Here is a 13,118-nt window from a genome sequence, read left to right as displayed (position 1 = left end):
ACGATGCGCCATCCCCCCCACCAGTCTGCACTGTATCCACATTCTGTGTATTCTACGTGTGCATCCCTCGACCTGGGTGTGAATTTACACACACATGCATTGCTCTGCATACCCGTACCTTCAGGTAGCTGGGAAAGCTTTCTTTCTTTTTTCTTTTTTCCCCCAAAGAGCTTTAATTAAGACTTTAATAGAGCAAAAAGAGGTCGAAGTGTAGTCAGGGCCCAAATCAGAGGTAACAAAACCAAGCTGGATGCAGGCTGAAAGGGTTGCCTGGAAAATCCACAGCTGGGAGCAAACCCTGGGAAGGCTTTCTGAGTTTGCAGGTGACCGTGTGATTTTCTCAGCGCATGTTTCTGACTCTGCAGATTTCCCTGTCCTAGTGTGGAGGCAAAGGGGTTCCACCAGGGCGCCGCCCAGCCTGTGCCACCACTCTCAGATGCCGCCGGCCCTCCACTGCGTTTGCGTCTGAAAGAAGGGGCCCTTCATCTTGGTACAACTCACGGCAGAACTGGGGTCCTCTCCAGGGCTTCACCACGTAGCCGGCATCCTGGCAGGTCTCGGTCAAGGCCGACATGTGGGCACACAGCATCTGCTGCAGCCCCTGGAAATTACACATGTCAAACACGCAGTTGTCGAAGAAGGAAGAGGCCCTGAGGTGAGGCAGGCAGGCCCTGAGGAGAGAGGCCAGGTCAGAAGGAATGAGGGGGCAGAACTTCCCGCCTCCTGCCACGGAGGACCTGGTCCCCCCGCCATGGCCCTTCCTGTCCCCCCACCCCGGGCCCCCCGCACATACTCAAAAGGTCCGTGAGCGACCGTGAGCCGTCCACAGAACTCTGGCCCTGACACAGTGTTCTGCAAGGCAGTGTCGCAAGATGGGGGAGATGCCCGGTTCTCCTGGCACCTGGAAGAGACCCACCCCAAACGCCCTAAGGACCGAGGCTCACCTCCACGCCCAGCCCGCCCCAACAGTCTCCCGGCTCTCGGCATCCCCTAGTGGAGAACATCTGAACACCAAGAGGTGGGAAAACTTGGAGCCGAGCAAGCAAGAGGCGGGGCTGCCCACAGTCACCTGGGGACGACTGACTGATGGTGGGGCTGGGGGTGAACGTGGTGGCAATGAACTCTGCTGGGAATGGGAGTGGGGAGAAGAATGACAGACGTGGGGGTGTGCAGCAGAGGAGAAAAGGGGTGATGCCAGTCGGGATTCTTGGTTCCTCGAAGGGGCAAAGGAGCAGGAGGGTGGAGACAGAGGCGGGGAGGCCCTCACTCGTGGTCTTCATCCTCCGAGGCCCGCCAGCTGATACCCAGCTCCGTCTCATCTCGCGCTGGTCTACCATCCGGCTTCTGGTTGTCGTTGCTACTGTCTCCATCATAGTTGCCACAGAAACCGCAGAGTTTGCCAGAGTAGGTGCTGCGGGGGGGCCGGGGGGAGGGGAAGAGGAGGCGTTAGTGGAGAGAAGGGGCCTCCGGCATCTGAGGGACCACAGCAGAGAGGAGATGAGTCGCGGGGGCCACTGGCACGAGGCGGGTGGAGGATGCAGAGGTGCAGACTCGGAACAAGGGTTCCACGCCAGGCACCAGGCACGCAAGGGCCCCAAGCTCTCACTCTCGAGCCACCTTGACGTCTCCCCTCGTCCTCTTCTGCTCACACTTCATCTTCCAGCCATAACAAACTTCTTACTGGCCCTAAGACATTCTACTTTTTCCCTCGCAATGACTGTTCACTATTTCTATAGTCTTTCTTTCCCTTGTTTGGCCATCTGAGGAGCTACTCATCCTTGAAGACTGCAGTCAAGGGACCACTCTTCTGAAGGCTCCCACGACTCATTAGCAACTCCTTCTAGAACATTCCCAAAGCCTTGTGTATATATCCTGCTACTATCACACTGCCCTGAAACCATTTCCTCCCCCTCCTCAACCAAAGGGAGGCCTGTCCGTTGAGCTAGGTGTCTCCTACCCACGACTGAGAATTAGCGCCTGGGATGGCAGGGGCCGGGGATGGGAGGGTCCCGGGAGAGGGAGGGGCAGGGTGGGAGGAGTGGTAGCTGCCTCGCTGGGTCGCCCCCTCACCTGGGCACGCTCACAGACAGCTGCTGGTCACCATCCCATCTCACCCGCAGACCGAATGCCGTCTGCAGCTGCACAGATCGCCCGCTTGGAGTCAGGAAGATGCCTTTAGAAGGTATGGCTGGGAGGGTGACTCGCTGATCCCCAACCTGGAAGGCGGGGCCGAGGGAGGAGACCGAGAGACAGATCCGGGGGTCAAGGAGGACCCCCAGCGGACTCCCAGATCCCCACCGCCACGCTAATGACCTCTTCTGCTCCACGTGGAATGCTCTGGAGGAGATGGGCGGGACAAGGCCACAGCCAAGGCCGGCAGCCCTGCAGGGCTGAGTGGAGAACGGACTCACCAGCGTGTGTCTGCCCTTGAGCAGGGTGATGGTGGTTTCGGGCAGAGTCACGTAGACCTTGCTCAGGCAGGACACGCCCTCCTGTCCTCGCTCCTCATTCTTCACCGTCAGCCTGAAGAATGGCTCTGGGCAGGGAGAGGGGCGGAGAGCACCCAGGGGCTCATTCCAGAAGCATTTCTGAGCACCCACTGAGGGTGCCACCCCCAACCGGCCCTGCGCCCTGCGAGGATAAAGGGCCACAAAGGTGGCGGCTCTACGGTTCAAGAGGGGAGGAAGGACCCTGGCAGGAGTGGGGCGTCGTCCAGAACAGCGTGGGGCTGTGTGCCACGAATCTGTCCCCCCAGGGCACAGGGACCTCCTCTGCCAGGCACTCCCTAGTCCAAGCCAGCCAAGGAAGCGACGGATCCAGAGAGGAGTCCTAACCCGCATTTTCCCCATGGTCTGGTCCTCACAAAGTCCTGCTTGGGGATGGACGTGTCATCCCTTGCTCGACCGCCGGCCTTGCTCCCATCTTGCCCCTGCCAGCGGCTCTGGCCCTTTCCTGCCGGCCAGTGCGCCCCATGCCCAGCTCTTCTGATCTCAGACCCCACGCCCAGGCCGTCGGGGGGCATCTCCAGGGGCCTACCCGTCGAGTTGCCACAGGGTTGGGCCAGGATGTAGGTGCACTTGCCCATGAAGCTAAAGTGCCTCCCGTCGAAGGTCAGGTAATGAGGGTCTCCGTAGATGAAGCAGGTGGCAGTGCCTGCCGAGGGGACACCGGGGACATGTGAAGCTGGTTCACCAGGCCAGGCCCCAGGGCCCACCTCACCCACCCAGTGGCCTGCCCGGGCTCCCCTGGTCGAGGGAGGGATGGGGACCCTGGAGTCACACCCACGTAGACAAGTGGGAAGAGCCTGAGGGTCTCACCATAGGGGTGGCATCCGTACTGGCCATTCTTCAGCTGGCACACTGTATGTGTCCCGCACTTATAGGGCTGGCACTCCGTCCGACCGCCAGGCTGGCAGCGGCAACGTTCTGTGCAGTTGGGGCTGAACCACCCCGTCCCTGGCTGAGGGAAAGGGGGCCGGAGTCACGAGGCCGTAGCTCCTGGGCAGACTCTGTCATCCCATGCTGTAGTCCCCTCTCCTCCTGCAGACCTCACCTTGCTCAGACTCCTCTCCTCATTGCCTACCAGATATTCCTGCTCAACCCAGGCCCTTTGCACGTGCTGTGCTGGAACGTGTCCCTCTCCCTCTCTCTAACCCATTCCTGTGCAACTAGCGGAGTTCAGCTCAAGGGTTGCTACCTTCTCAGGAAGACTCTCCAGACCTCCTTGACTACCTCTGGGTACCTTTCCTTCCCAGGACTTACCACAATTGCACTTTTATATTCATCTTTGTGAGTATTTGATAAGCGCCCCTGCGAGGGACCATGTCTATCTTTACTCACTATCTCAGCGCCAACACGTGGCACAGCGCCCGGCAAAGAGTTCTCATTTAATAAATACTTACTGAATGAAAGAACGAACCAACATCCTATGTGCCCCCCGGAATCGGAGAGCAAGGACATGCCCTATTCGTGGTTACCCCAATGCCGAGAGGTTTGAAGGTACCCAATAAACGTTTATTGAATGCATAAGTGAACATACAATAAGTTCGTATGTGTCTCCCGGGGCAGAGGGAAGAGATGCTTGGTACTGATGGTTGTGACAGATAGTTCTACCCAGGCTGCAGCTGAAGCTACTCCCAACACTGACGCAGGGACGCCCGGGAGACCGGTCAAGACGGCTGGAGGAGGAAGGGGCCCCCGAAGAGGCAAGCAAGAAACTCGGACGCCCCGTGGGGAGAATGCCGGAGCTGAGAAGAGGAACTGATGCTAATGAATAGCTGACTGAACTTCTGCTTCACAGGTCGCATATATTTACCATAAATTGCTAACAATGGTGATTAGCATTTATTAAGTAATTGCTCTGTGTCAGGATCTAATCTCACCTTCACAACAACCTAATGAGGTAGAAAATCTTGTTGTGCCCATTTTATAGATATGGGAACAGATCTGAAGAAGGCAAGAAAGAACTTCGCCCAGGGTCACTCTGCAAACGAGTGGCGGAGCGGGGATTTGACCTCAGATTGGCCTGCCTCTTGGGCGGCTCTGTCCAATACAGTGGCCACCAGCCACATGCCACTGAGCTCCTGAGATGTGGCCGGTGCAAACTGACACAGGCTGTAAGTGGAAAATACACACTGGAGTTTGAAGACTTAGTAGGAAAAAAAAAAAAAAGGTACGCAAATGATCTCATTGATAACCATTGATTACAGGCTAAAACGGGTAGATGACTGGAGTTAACTTAACCTGTTTCCTTGTACTTTTTCTTTTTTTTGTTTTTTGGCCTCACTCGTGGCTTGCGGGATCTTAGTTCCCCAAGCAGGGATTGAACCCGGGCCCTCAGCAGTGAGAGTGTGGAGTCCTAACCACTGGGCCACCAGGGAATTCCCTCCTTGTAGTTTTTTTTTTTTTAATGTGGCTATTAGGACAAGTAAATGCTGTGTGAGGTTTGCATGCCATCCCTCTTAGACAGCGCTGGCCCAGAGCCTGTGCTCCACCAGAATCTCCCGGGGGGATGGGGATGGGCATCAATTAGGAGAGACAAGAACAGTATCTCCTCTCCTTTGACCTAGCCTATCAAAATTGGCAAGTTCCGTTGGAAGAAGGTTCTGGAATGCCTCATTCTGCCCTGAAAATGCCTGAACACACTCAGTGTCCAGGGCTCTCTGTATACTCAGGGACCCCTGACTTTCCTCAGGATGGAGATGAGGGCCCTGCACCACCTGGCTGGTCTATCGTCTAATGCATCATGGCTGCCAGTGCAGGACGGAGAAATACAGAAATATCAAAGCTGCCAGGAGCACCGAGGACAGGGCCACGGGCTGACAAGATCTTCCACACAGCCTAGTGTCAGGCTGGGCCAAAGCAGGTGCTTCACAAGTATTTATTGTGTGAACAGAGCTGAGGGACTTCCCTGGTGGTCCAGTGGTTAAGACTCCGCACTTCCACTGCAAGGGGCACAGGTTCAATCCCTGGTCAGGGAACTAAGATCCCACATGCCGTGTGGCGTGGCCAAGAAAAGAAAATAATAAAGTTAAGGCAAAAAACCACACACCGAATGAATGACTCCACCACCGTGTCACAGCTGCCGGCGAGCTGACCCCTTGGGAATGTCCCATGGAGCCAAATTCATGTCACCTGGGGAGCAGGTGGCGCTGGACCCCAGGTGTTCTGCTCTCAGTCTCCCTCAGAGGATCTGGGCATCCTGGGGTCTCACCTTATAGTAATTGTCATTGTAGGAGCAATTGCAGGAAGAGGCATTGATGCAGTGGGAGTCGCTGAACAGAAAGCCAGGATCGCAGACACAGCCGGACTTGCAAAGGAGCCCACAGCTGGGCGCGGGGCTCTGGCAGGATGCTGGGCAGGCGCAGCGCTCGTAGTGGGCATTCGGCGGGCAGCTCGCTGAGGGGAAAACAGCCTCCGTCAAGCCGCCGGCTTTCCTCCTGTCTCCCCTCTACCCCCCACTCCCGTTCTTCTTGAAGAAGGAGGTCCATGTTACTCCGCCATTCAAAGGAAGGAAGTCCTGACACAAACTACAATCTGGATGAACCTTGACAACAACATATGCTGAGAAAAAAGAAGCCAGGTCCTCGGTATGAAATGTACCGAACAGACAGAACGCAGATTCGTGGTTGCCAGGGGCTGGGGGGCGGGGGGAATGGGAGTGACCGCTAACGGGTACGGGCTTTCCTTATGGGGTGATGCAAATGTCCTGACATGGAAAAGTGAGGATGGCTGCACAGTCTTGTGGATATGCTAAAACCACCAAATCATACACTTTGAAAGGATGAATTTTTACAGCAGTGAATTATATCTCAATTAAAAAAAAAAGCAATAGTAAGTCTAGTGCTTGGTTCCCAACAACTCCCGCTCCCCCATGCCCACCCCACCGCGGCCCTCTCACTCAGGGTCGTCCTCATCATCCTTTCTAAAGTCATCGTGTCTTGTTCCCCTCTCCTCTGAGACTGCAGTTTTCTACTGGAAGCGTCCGTTTCCCCAGCCCTCTCCCCTCATCACTGTCTCTGACTTTCAGCTCTTTGTCCAATGCTCCACCACAAACCTGGAGTAGGTCTTGGGGTTGCAGTGGTGGCCGGGGTCACAGTGGTCATGGAGGTACTTGGCATCACGAAAACTGTTGGCCAGGTGGGTACAAGAGTTGGGCTGGGCTGGGGTGTCGTGGGAACTGTGGGCCTTTCAGTGGGGACTGTGGGTTTTTCCGTGGGGATGGTGGTCCTTTCGGTGGGGACCGTGGGTTTTTCTGTGGGGATGGTGGTCTTTTTAGTGGGGATGGTGGTCCTTTCGGTGGGGACCGTGGGTTTTTCTGTGGGGATGGTGGTCTTTTTAGTGGGGAAGGTGGTCCTTTCTGTGGGGACCGTGGGTTTTTCTGTGGGGATGGTGGTCTTTTTAGTGGGGAAGGTGGTCCTTTCGGTGGGGACCGTGGGTTTTTCTGTGGGGATGGTGGTCTTTTTAGTGGGGAAGGTGGTCCTTTCGGTGGGGACCGTGGGTTTTTCTGTGGGGATGGTGGTCTTTTTAGTGGGGAAGGTGGTCCTTTCGGTGGGGACCGTGGGTTTTTCTGTGGGGATGGTGGTCTTTTTAGTGGGGAAGGTGGTCCTTTCGGTGGGGGCCACAGGTTTCCCTGTGGGGATGGTGAATATTTCAGTGGGGACGGTGGGTGTTTCCTCAGGGGCCACAAGTTTCTCTGTGCAGACAGGGGTTTCAGGAGGGCCAGTGCAGGTAACGGCAGGTTTGGAAGGAGGCGCTACTGATGCAGGTCCTGCAAAGAAAATAAATCCCTGGAGTTTAGTCAGAATCGTACCACCCCGCCCTTGACTCACATCTAATTGGAATGGGTGCGCTCAAAGCAGTAACTCATTCACGCCTCTCCTTCTCCTCCCCGCCCCAGCCTCCACTCAGGTAACACTGACCAACACCATTCCTAACATACGTCCGATCTTGCGCCGGGTACAGGAAACAAATAACAAATAGGATATCAGCCTTCCCTTTGGGATCACCATTCACTAGGTGAGGGGTCTGACCCCAGAAATCCACGGCGTCAAAGTCCCACTCACTCAAGCAAGCATTCTGATGGGGCTGGGAAGGTACGGGTGGGCAGAATATAGGGAACAAAGCTGCGTGAGGACTCGACACAAAAGAGGACTTGCATTTTAAGCAGCTCACGCAGAGAAGCCCAAGAGATGGTCATCCTGGAGCATGGCCCCCTTTCCGGGACCTGGGGTTTTGTCTTACCATGACAGGTCCCGTGACTGATCGAGATGAAACCCAGAGCAACAATGAAGGCGGTGCTGGTGCCCCTCTCGGCCTCAAACATCAGCTGAAGGTACGAGGGAGAAAGAAGCAAGAGAGAGATGAAAGTGAATCCCCGTCAACTCAGCGACTCTCTGGGCAGAGGGTCTGTCCTCTGCTAAGATGTCGCCTTGTTCTGGCCTCAACAGTGCAACGGGGGCCCGGGCCCCTTCCAGGAGCCAGAGAGCCTCACAGGGAACACAGAGCACCCTCTGCTCTGCTGTTTTTCCAGTGTCTCATCCTCTCAGCCCTGGTTGTGCTCCCTGATCCCAGGCGTTATGTCCCCCTCACCTGGCCTCACAGTGACACTTAAAGAGCGACTCTCTCTGTCTCTCACCTGCATGGGCTGTTGATGTCCCGAAGGGACGGTGATGGAGACGTTCAGCCAGTCAGCGCTTTGAGACCCAACTCGTTCCCAGAGAGGAGTTGGGGAGCTGTCCGCAGGGCTCCCCAGCAGAAGCCTGAGCTTTGTGCCATTCCCGAGGCCATACATGTGGTAGGTAAACTCCACACAGATCGCACCCGGGGCACAGAAGGTCCGGCTCGTCAGTCTGAAAGACTGGCCTGCCTGGGAGAACTTGTCAGCCTCAAGGTAGACAAAGTGACCCTCTGGGCAAAAGAAGGGAACAGGCAAGGTGAGAAACCTGCAGAGGACAAGTCTGGTGCTTTCTTGAGCGACATCTTGCTTTCCAAATGGGGATCTGATGCAAACACCCAAACTCCCCACATTGCAGTGGGGTGTTTGTTTGTTTGTTTTGTTTTCTTCTCTGCTCATTTTAGACTTCTAACTAAGAAGGCAGGATCAGAAAGAAAGGGAAAACCAAGCCAGCAACCCAGATTCCTTTGTTGGCTGCACCAGTCAATGTCTTGACTGAAAACGACCCAGTGGATTTTGAGGCCTTGGGCTCAATGAAGCACTATACCTGGATCTTCTGGGGGTTTCAAGTGACCCCAGAACCACGAGAATCCTCAGCTCACTCTACCTCTGTGGCCTCCACAGCTCTGGCCCATGGCGGCTTCCCAGGAAACACCCGCTGGCTGACCCTCACCGCCCACACCTTGCGCCAATCATAGCAGTCCACCCCCTCGCTGGAGCAGATTCAGTAACTCGTTGGCTTGAGGGGTCCTCCATCTCCTCACCTCCATTAAGGGAGGCTCCCGAGGGGCCTGTACCCTGGATGAGCGTGTTTTTACTTCCCTGGGTCCAGTGTCCGCCATCCTGTAATGCCTGGACCCAGTCACAGAAGGGATGGGCCTCATCTTCAAAGTCACACTGAGGAAAGCTCTCTGGGGGATCAAAATGGGAGATGGGAGAAATCTGGGCCATGCTCTCTATTCCTCCCCCATCCCCAACCCCCATTCTCAGAGCTGCTCTCACCCCCGCAGGGAGCAATGCTGATTGCATCCACCGCCACCACTGGCTCTGGGATCTCTCCAAACACGCCCACCACGGTGAACTGAAGAGAGAGGGAGAAGGGGCCGGGAGTGAGCAAACAGCCCAAATGTTCAGCCCCCTCCATTTGATTTTACTCTCTTCAGGGACCCAGGCACCCGGCTTCCAGGGCCCAGATCTTCAGTCCTTGTCAATAACAGGTGCGTCTCCCACGTCCAAGGAGACCTGACACCTCCTGCTCCTCTGTACCTGAATCTGTCCCTGGCCTGTGTAATTGACAGAAACGGGCTGCCAGTTGGGTCCGGGTTGTCCTGAAAAGAGTGTGTGTTTCCGGCGGCTGCCTACAATGGAAGGAACCCAAGAGAGCAGTGAGATGACTGGGGGCTGGAAAATGACTTCAAACCTATACTCAGAAGGATGAGTAGCAGAGGGACCACTTGGAGTGGATTCCCCTCCCCGACGTGCAAGCACGTCCTTCTCTCTCTCACTCTCCTGGCATTTTTATCTATTTTTCCAGAACCCTGTGCCTTCCGCTCCCAAATTCCACTCTGCAGAATCATCTTGCAAGTATCCCAGGTTTCCCCAGACCCCAAGAGATGCCCCCACGTTTCCTCGTCAACCCAACCCTGGGAGAAGAGCCTCAGGACAGTGTAAATGCCATGACGTTGTCACTCTCACCCAAGTCGGAAGCATAGACCGTGAGGGCTGCGCCAGGAGACTGGCCACGTAGGGTGTAGTGAAAGGACAGGCTCAGGCAGCCGAAGGACTGGAGCACAGGGCTCAGGAGGGCAGAGCTCTGCCTCGGTTTTGCATTCTTGGGGTCCAGGAGCATGTAGAAGCCACCTGGGAAGGAAAAGGCCAGTAAAGTGGGGGATGGCACAGGGATAGGGGCTGCGAGGGCAGGGAGCCTGGCCCTGGGGAGCCCTAACAGTTGCCTAGGATCAGCCGGCGCTGAGATGGGCCTAAACCCATCACACGACTGGCTGAGGCCTCGGTTCCTTCCAGAAGTGCTTGGCAGGTCTCGGTGAGGACGCGGGCGCCGCCCAAGAAACGCGGCATCCTCTCAGAAGCAGCCAGAATCCTGTCCTTTGGATTCAGACTTTTGAGGTCCCCCCACAGTCACATCCTCTTCCTTTTCTTAACCCACAGGACATAGCTGATTCACGCCAAGTGGTGAGAGTCCCGATCTGATGCGGACCGGCAGGGATCTCCTGCCCCCTGCCGCCAGCTCACGCAGCCAATCAGCCTGGACCTCGCTCCGTGACGCAACTGGTAGCCATGGGAAGGAGGGGGGAATTAAGGAGGCCTCCGACCGCGCGCACGCACGTGCCGGACGCCCCACGGGGTTCTGCCTGGAGAGTGAAACCCGGAAAGGTGTCCTTCTGAAAGGGAGAGAAGACGGCTGAAGAGGAGGGAGTGGGCAGAAGTGCGAGAGAAAAGAAAGGAGCCAACAGGGAAGAAGGAGGGAAAGAGTAAAATGGTGAAAGAACGCAACAAGTGTCCATACTGGGACGTCTGAGAAATGGAAAAGGAGATGCGGGAGAGAAAGAGGAAAGGTGGAAGAACGTAAGGAAGGGAGCAAGGTGGAAACAGGAAGAGAGAGAAAATGGAAACAAACAAACAAACCAACCAACCCAACAACGTTTACTGAAACTGCTGGGCACGGGACTTGGTGCTAAATCTAAGGGGAATGCAGAGATGGGCTGGCCCTGCCCTGTTCTCCAGGGGCTTAGAATGAGCGTGGGGTGGGGTTTTCACCAGGTCTTTCTAGAAAGCGAACCTCAGGCAGCAGGAAAGATCAGAGGAAGGAGAGCAAGGATTTGGGGGGAGGGAAGGATGGAGAAGAATGGCCTCTGTCCTTGCCCCATCCCTTCAGTGGATTCGCATACAAAAAAACCCAGGTGATTCTTTTAAACGTAAGTAGATAAGGTCACTCCTCTGCTCCAAATCCTGCAAAGGCTCCCCATCCACATAGAATAAAAGCCACAATCAGTCCTGACAATGGTCTGCCCCTCCTAGGACCCGTCTGAGCTCATTCTCTCCATCCCAGCCACGTGGCTCCTTGCTGCACTTCAACACCCACCCCCCAAGCCACTGCTACCTCAGGGTCTTTGCATGGCTGGCCCCACTGCTTAGAATGTTCTTCCCCTCGATAATTTCGTGCCTCACTCCCTCACCTCCTAAAAGTTTGTGCTCAAATGTGACCTGTCTGAGATCTACTCTGACCACCCTATTTGAAACTTACAACCCACCCTACCCTGCTCTCCCGATCCCCTTACTTTGTTCAACTTTTTTTTTTTTTTCTGATAGCGCTGGTCATCTTAAAGCTTATATAATTTACTTCTTTATTGTTTCAGGAACTGTCTCCTCCTTGTCCCCCACCATCCTCTGTCTGTTTTGTAAGCTGATGCATCTCAACGGCCTGGGACTTGGCATATTGTAGGTGCTCAATAAATATTTGTTGGATGAATGAAGAAGGAAGGGTGCCAGGGAAAAGAGGTGAGGAGTCGGCTGTGTTGGGTCTACCGGCTGTAGGGCTTTTGGGGTGGCAGTGGGGGAAGCTGGCTGGGTGCTTAGAATCTGTTTTCTGTCCTGTAACTTAAGCTGATGGAGGTCTGAGCTTGCTGACTTTCGCCCCAGGCCATCCCAAGAGAGTTATTGTAGGGTGGTCAGGCAAGCATCGTAAACTCCCGCAAAGGTCACTAGAAGCTCAGAAAGTCAAAGGACGGAAGAAGCATGGCCATTACTCACTACCAGGGCTAGAGAAGTCATCCTCAGGCCCCACGTTCGGCACCCCTGTTGACCCCTTCTTCTGGACCCACTTGGCCCCAGAGGCCGTCGGGATCCAGCTCCAGCCACAGAGATCATTTGGAGTGTCAAAACTGCACGTTTGCGTCTTGCAGACTGAGGGAAAAGGAAAGAGGAAGGATTTAGCTTTTTCTAAGGGGAGGCAGCTCAGAAAAGTATGCCTCAAACACAACATTGTTAATCAACTATACTCCAATATAAGATAAAAATTTTTTAAAAAAGAAAAGTATGCCTCAGTCTGGAGTCAGAACCCTTGAGTCTCAGTCTGGGTCCTAATGTGAGCCACGGCCGGCTTGCAAGCCAGATATGGACTTGCTCCCCCGCGGCTGTGTTCCTGGCACGGATTACTTAGGCTGCCCAAACCTCAGTTTCCCCATCGATAAACTGGGAACAACAGCACTGGCCTGTTGTAAGTTACACCCCGTGTGGGAGCATCTCGCACAGTTCCTGTGCTCAGTAAGTGTTGGCTCCTTGCATGCAGCTTCTGGAATGTCCCTTCCCTTGAATTCGCTCCCCTCAAATCTCTAACATCAGCCTAGAGTGCTAATTCTGGATAGATCTGGGGTAACAGCCAGGTTGACCAAATGTCCAGGTTTGCCAGAGACTGAGGGGTTTCCTGAGATGCAGCACTTCCGTGCTAAAAGAGGGACCGCCCAGGGCAAATCAGAACGGCTGGTCACTCTAGGACAGGTGTCACCACAATTCTGTGTTCCAGGAGAACGTCTCTTTAGATGTGGCTGCTTCAGGGGTCAAAGGTGTGGGGTGTGGAAGTAAAGGGAAGCAAGTCGCCCCAGCTCTGGAAGAAACCAGGCTCTCGGTCCCTGAGCTACTCCTGCCACCTGGGCAGATGTATAGGCGTGGGGGGAAGAGGAGGAGGGACGGGGGCTCACCCCGACTGCAGGAGCCCCGACGGATAGAGATGGCATCCAGAGCGATGTCCAGATAAGCCGTGCTGCCCCTGACTCCTTCAAATGTCAGCTGCGGGAGGGAGGGGGGATCACCCACGCTGTGAGCCCCTTTGCCTCGGGCTCCCACTTTCCTGCCTGAATTCAGGTGGCCCAGCCCCCGTGCCCCTCCTTGTCCCAGCCCAGCCCCTCCTGGACCCCCCACAGCCAGAG

The 13,118-nt window shown here is 55.3% G+C and overlaps 1 protein-coding gene across 1 annotated transcript in view; it reads right to left on the bottom strand.

Annotated features, from left to right (window-relative positions):
• Positions 1 to 13,118, bottom strand: part of ZAN (zonadhesin) — a 31,375-nt gene that overhangs the window by 17,077 nt on the left and 1,180 nt on the right. The window contains exons 4-20 of the mRNA XM_067705787.1: positions 12,891 to 12,978; positions 11,944 to 12,096; positions 9,871 to 10,035; positions 9,442 to 9,533; positions 9,178 to 9,256; positions 8,940 to 9,086; positions 8,137 to 8,408; positions 7,743 to 7,827; positions 6,556 to 7,269; positions 5,713 to 5,897; positions 3,318 to 3,459; positions 3,037 to 3,153; positions 2,412 to 2,536; positions 2,071 to 2,216; positions 1,268 to 1,411; positions 794 to 901; positions 502 to 671 (exon numbers count right to left, since the gene is read on the bottom strand). Coding sequence (XP_067561888.1) covers positions 502 to 671; positions 794 to 901; positions 1,268 to 1,411; positions 2,071 to 2,216; positions 2,412 to 2,536; positions 3,037 to 3,153; positions 3,318 to 3,459; positions 5,713 to 5,897; positions 6,556 to 7,269; positions 7,743 to 7,827; positions 8,137 to 8,408; positions 8,940 to 9,086; positions 9,178 to 9,256; positions 9,442 to 9,533; positions 9,871 to 10,035; positions 11,944 to 12,096; positions 12,891 to 12,978 — 2,932 coding nt within the window. The remainder of the gene's footprint in view (positions 1 to 501; positions 672 to 793; positions 902 to 1,267; positions 1,412 to 2,070; positions 2,217 to 2,411; positions 2,537 to 3,036; positions 3,154 to 3,317; positions 3,460 to 5,712; positions 5,898 to 6,555; positions 7,270 to 7,742; positions 7,828 to 8,136; positions 8,409 to 8,939; positions 9,087 to 9,177; positions 9,257 to 9,441; positions 9,534 to 9,870; positions 10,036 to 11,943; positions 12,097 to 12,890; positions 12,979 to 13,118) is intronic.

The sequence above is a fragment of the Pseudorca crassidens genome, chromosome 15 (assembly GCF_039906515.1).
Source record: "Pseudorca crassidens isolate mPseCra1 chromosome 15, mPseCra1.hap1, whole genome shotgun sequence".
Lineage (NCBI taxonomy): Eukaryota > Metazoa > Chordata > Mammalia > Artiodactyla > Delphinidae > Pseudorca > Pseudorca crassidens.
Note: the sequence above shows the minus strand (reverse complement) of the source record. Positions and strands in the feature narration are given on the sequence as shown.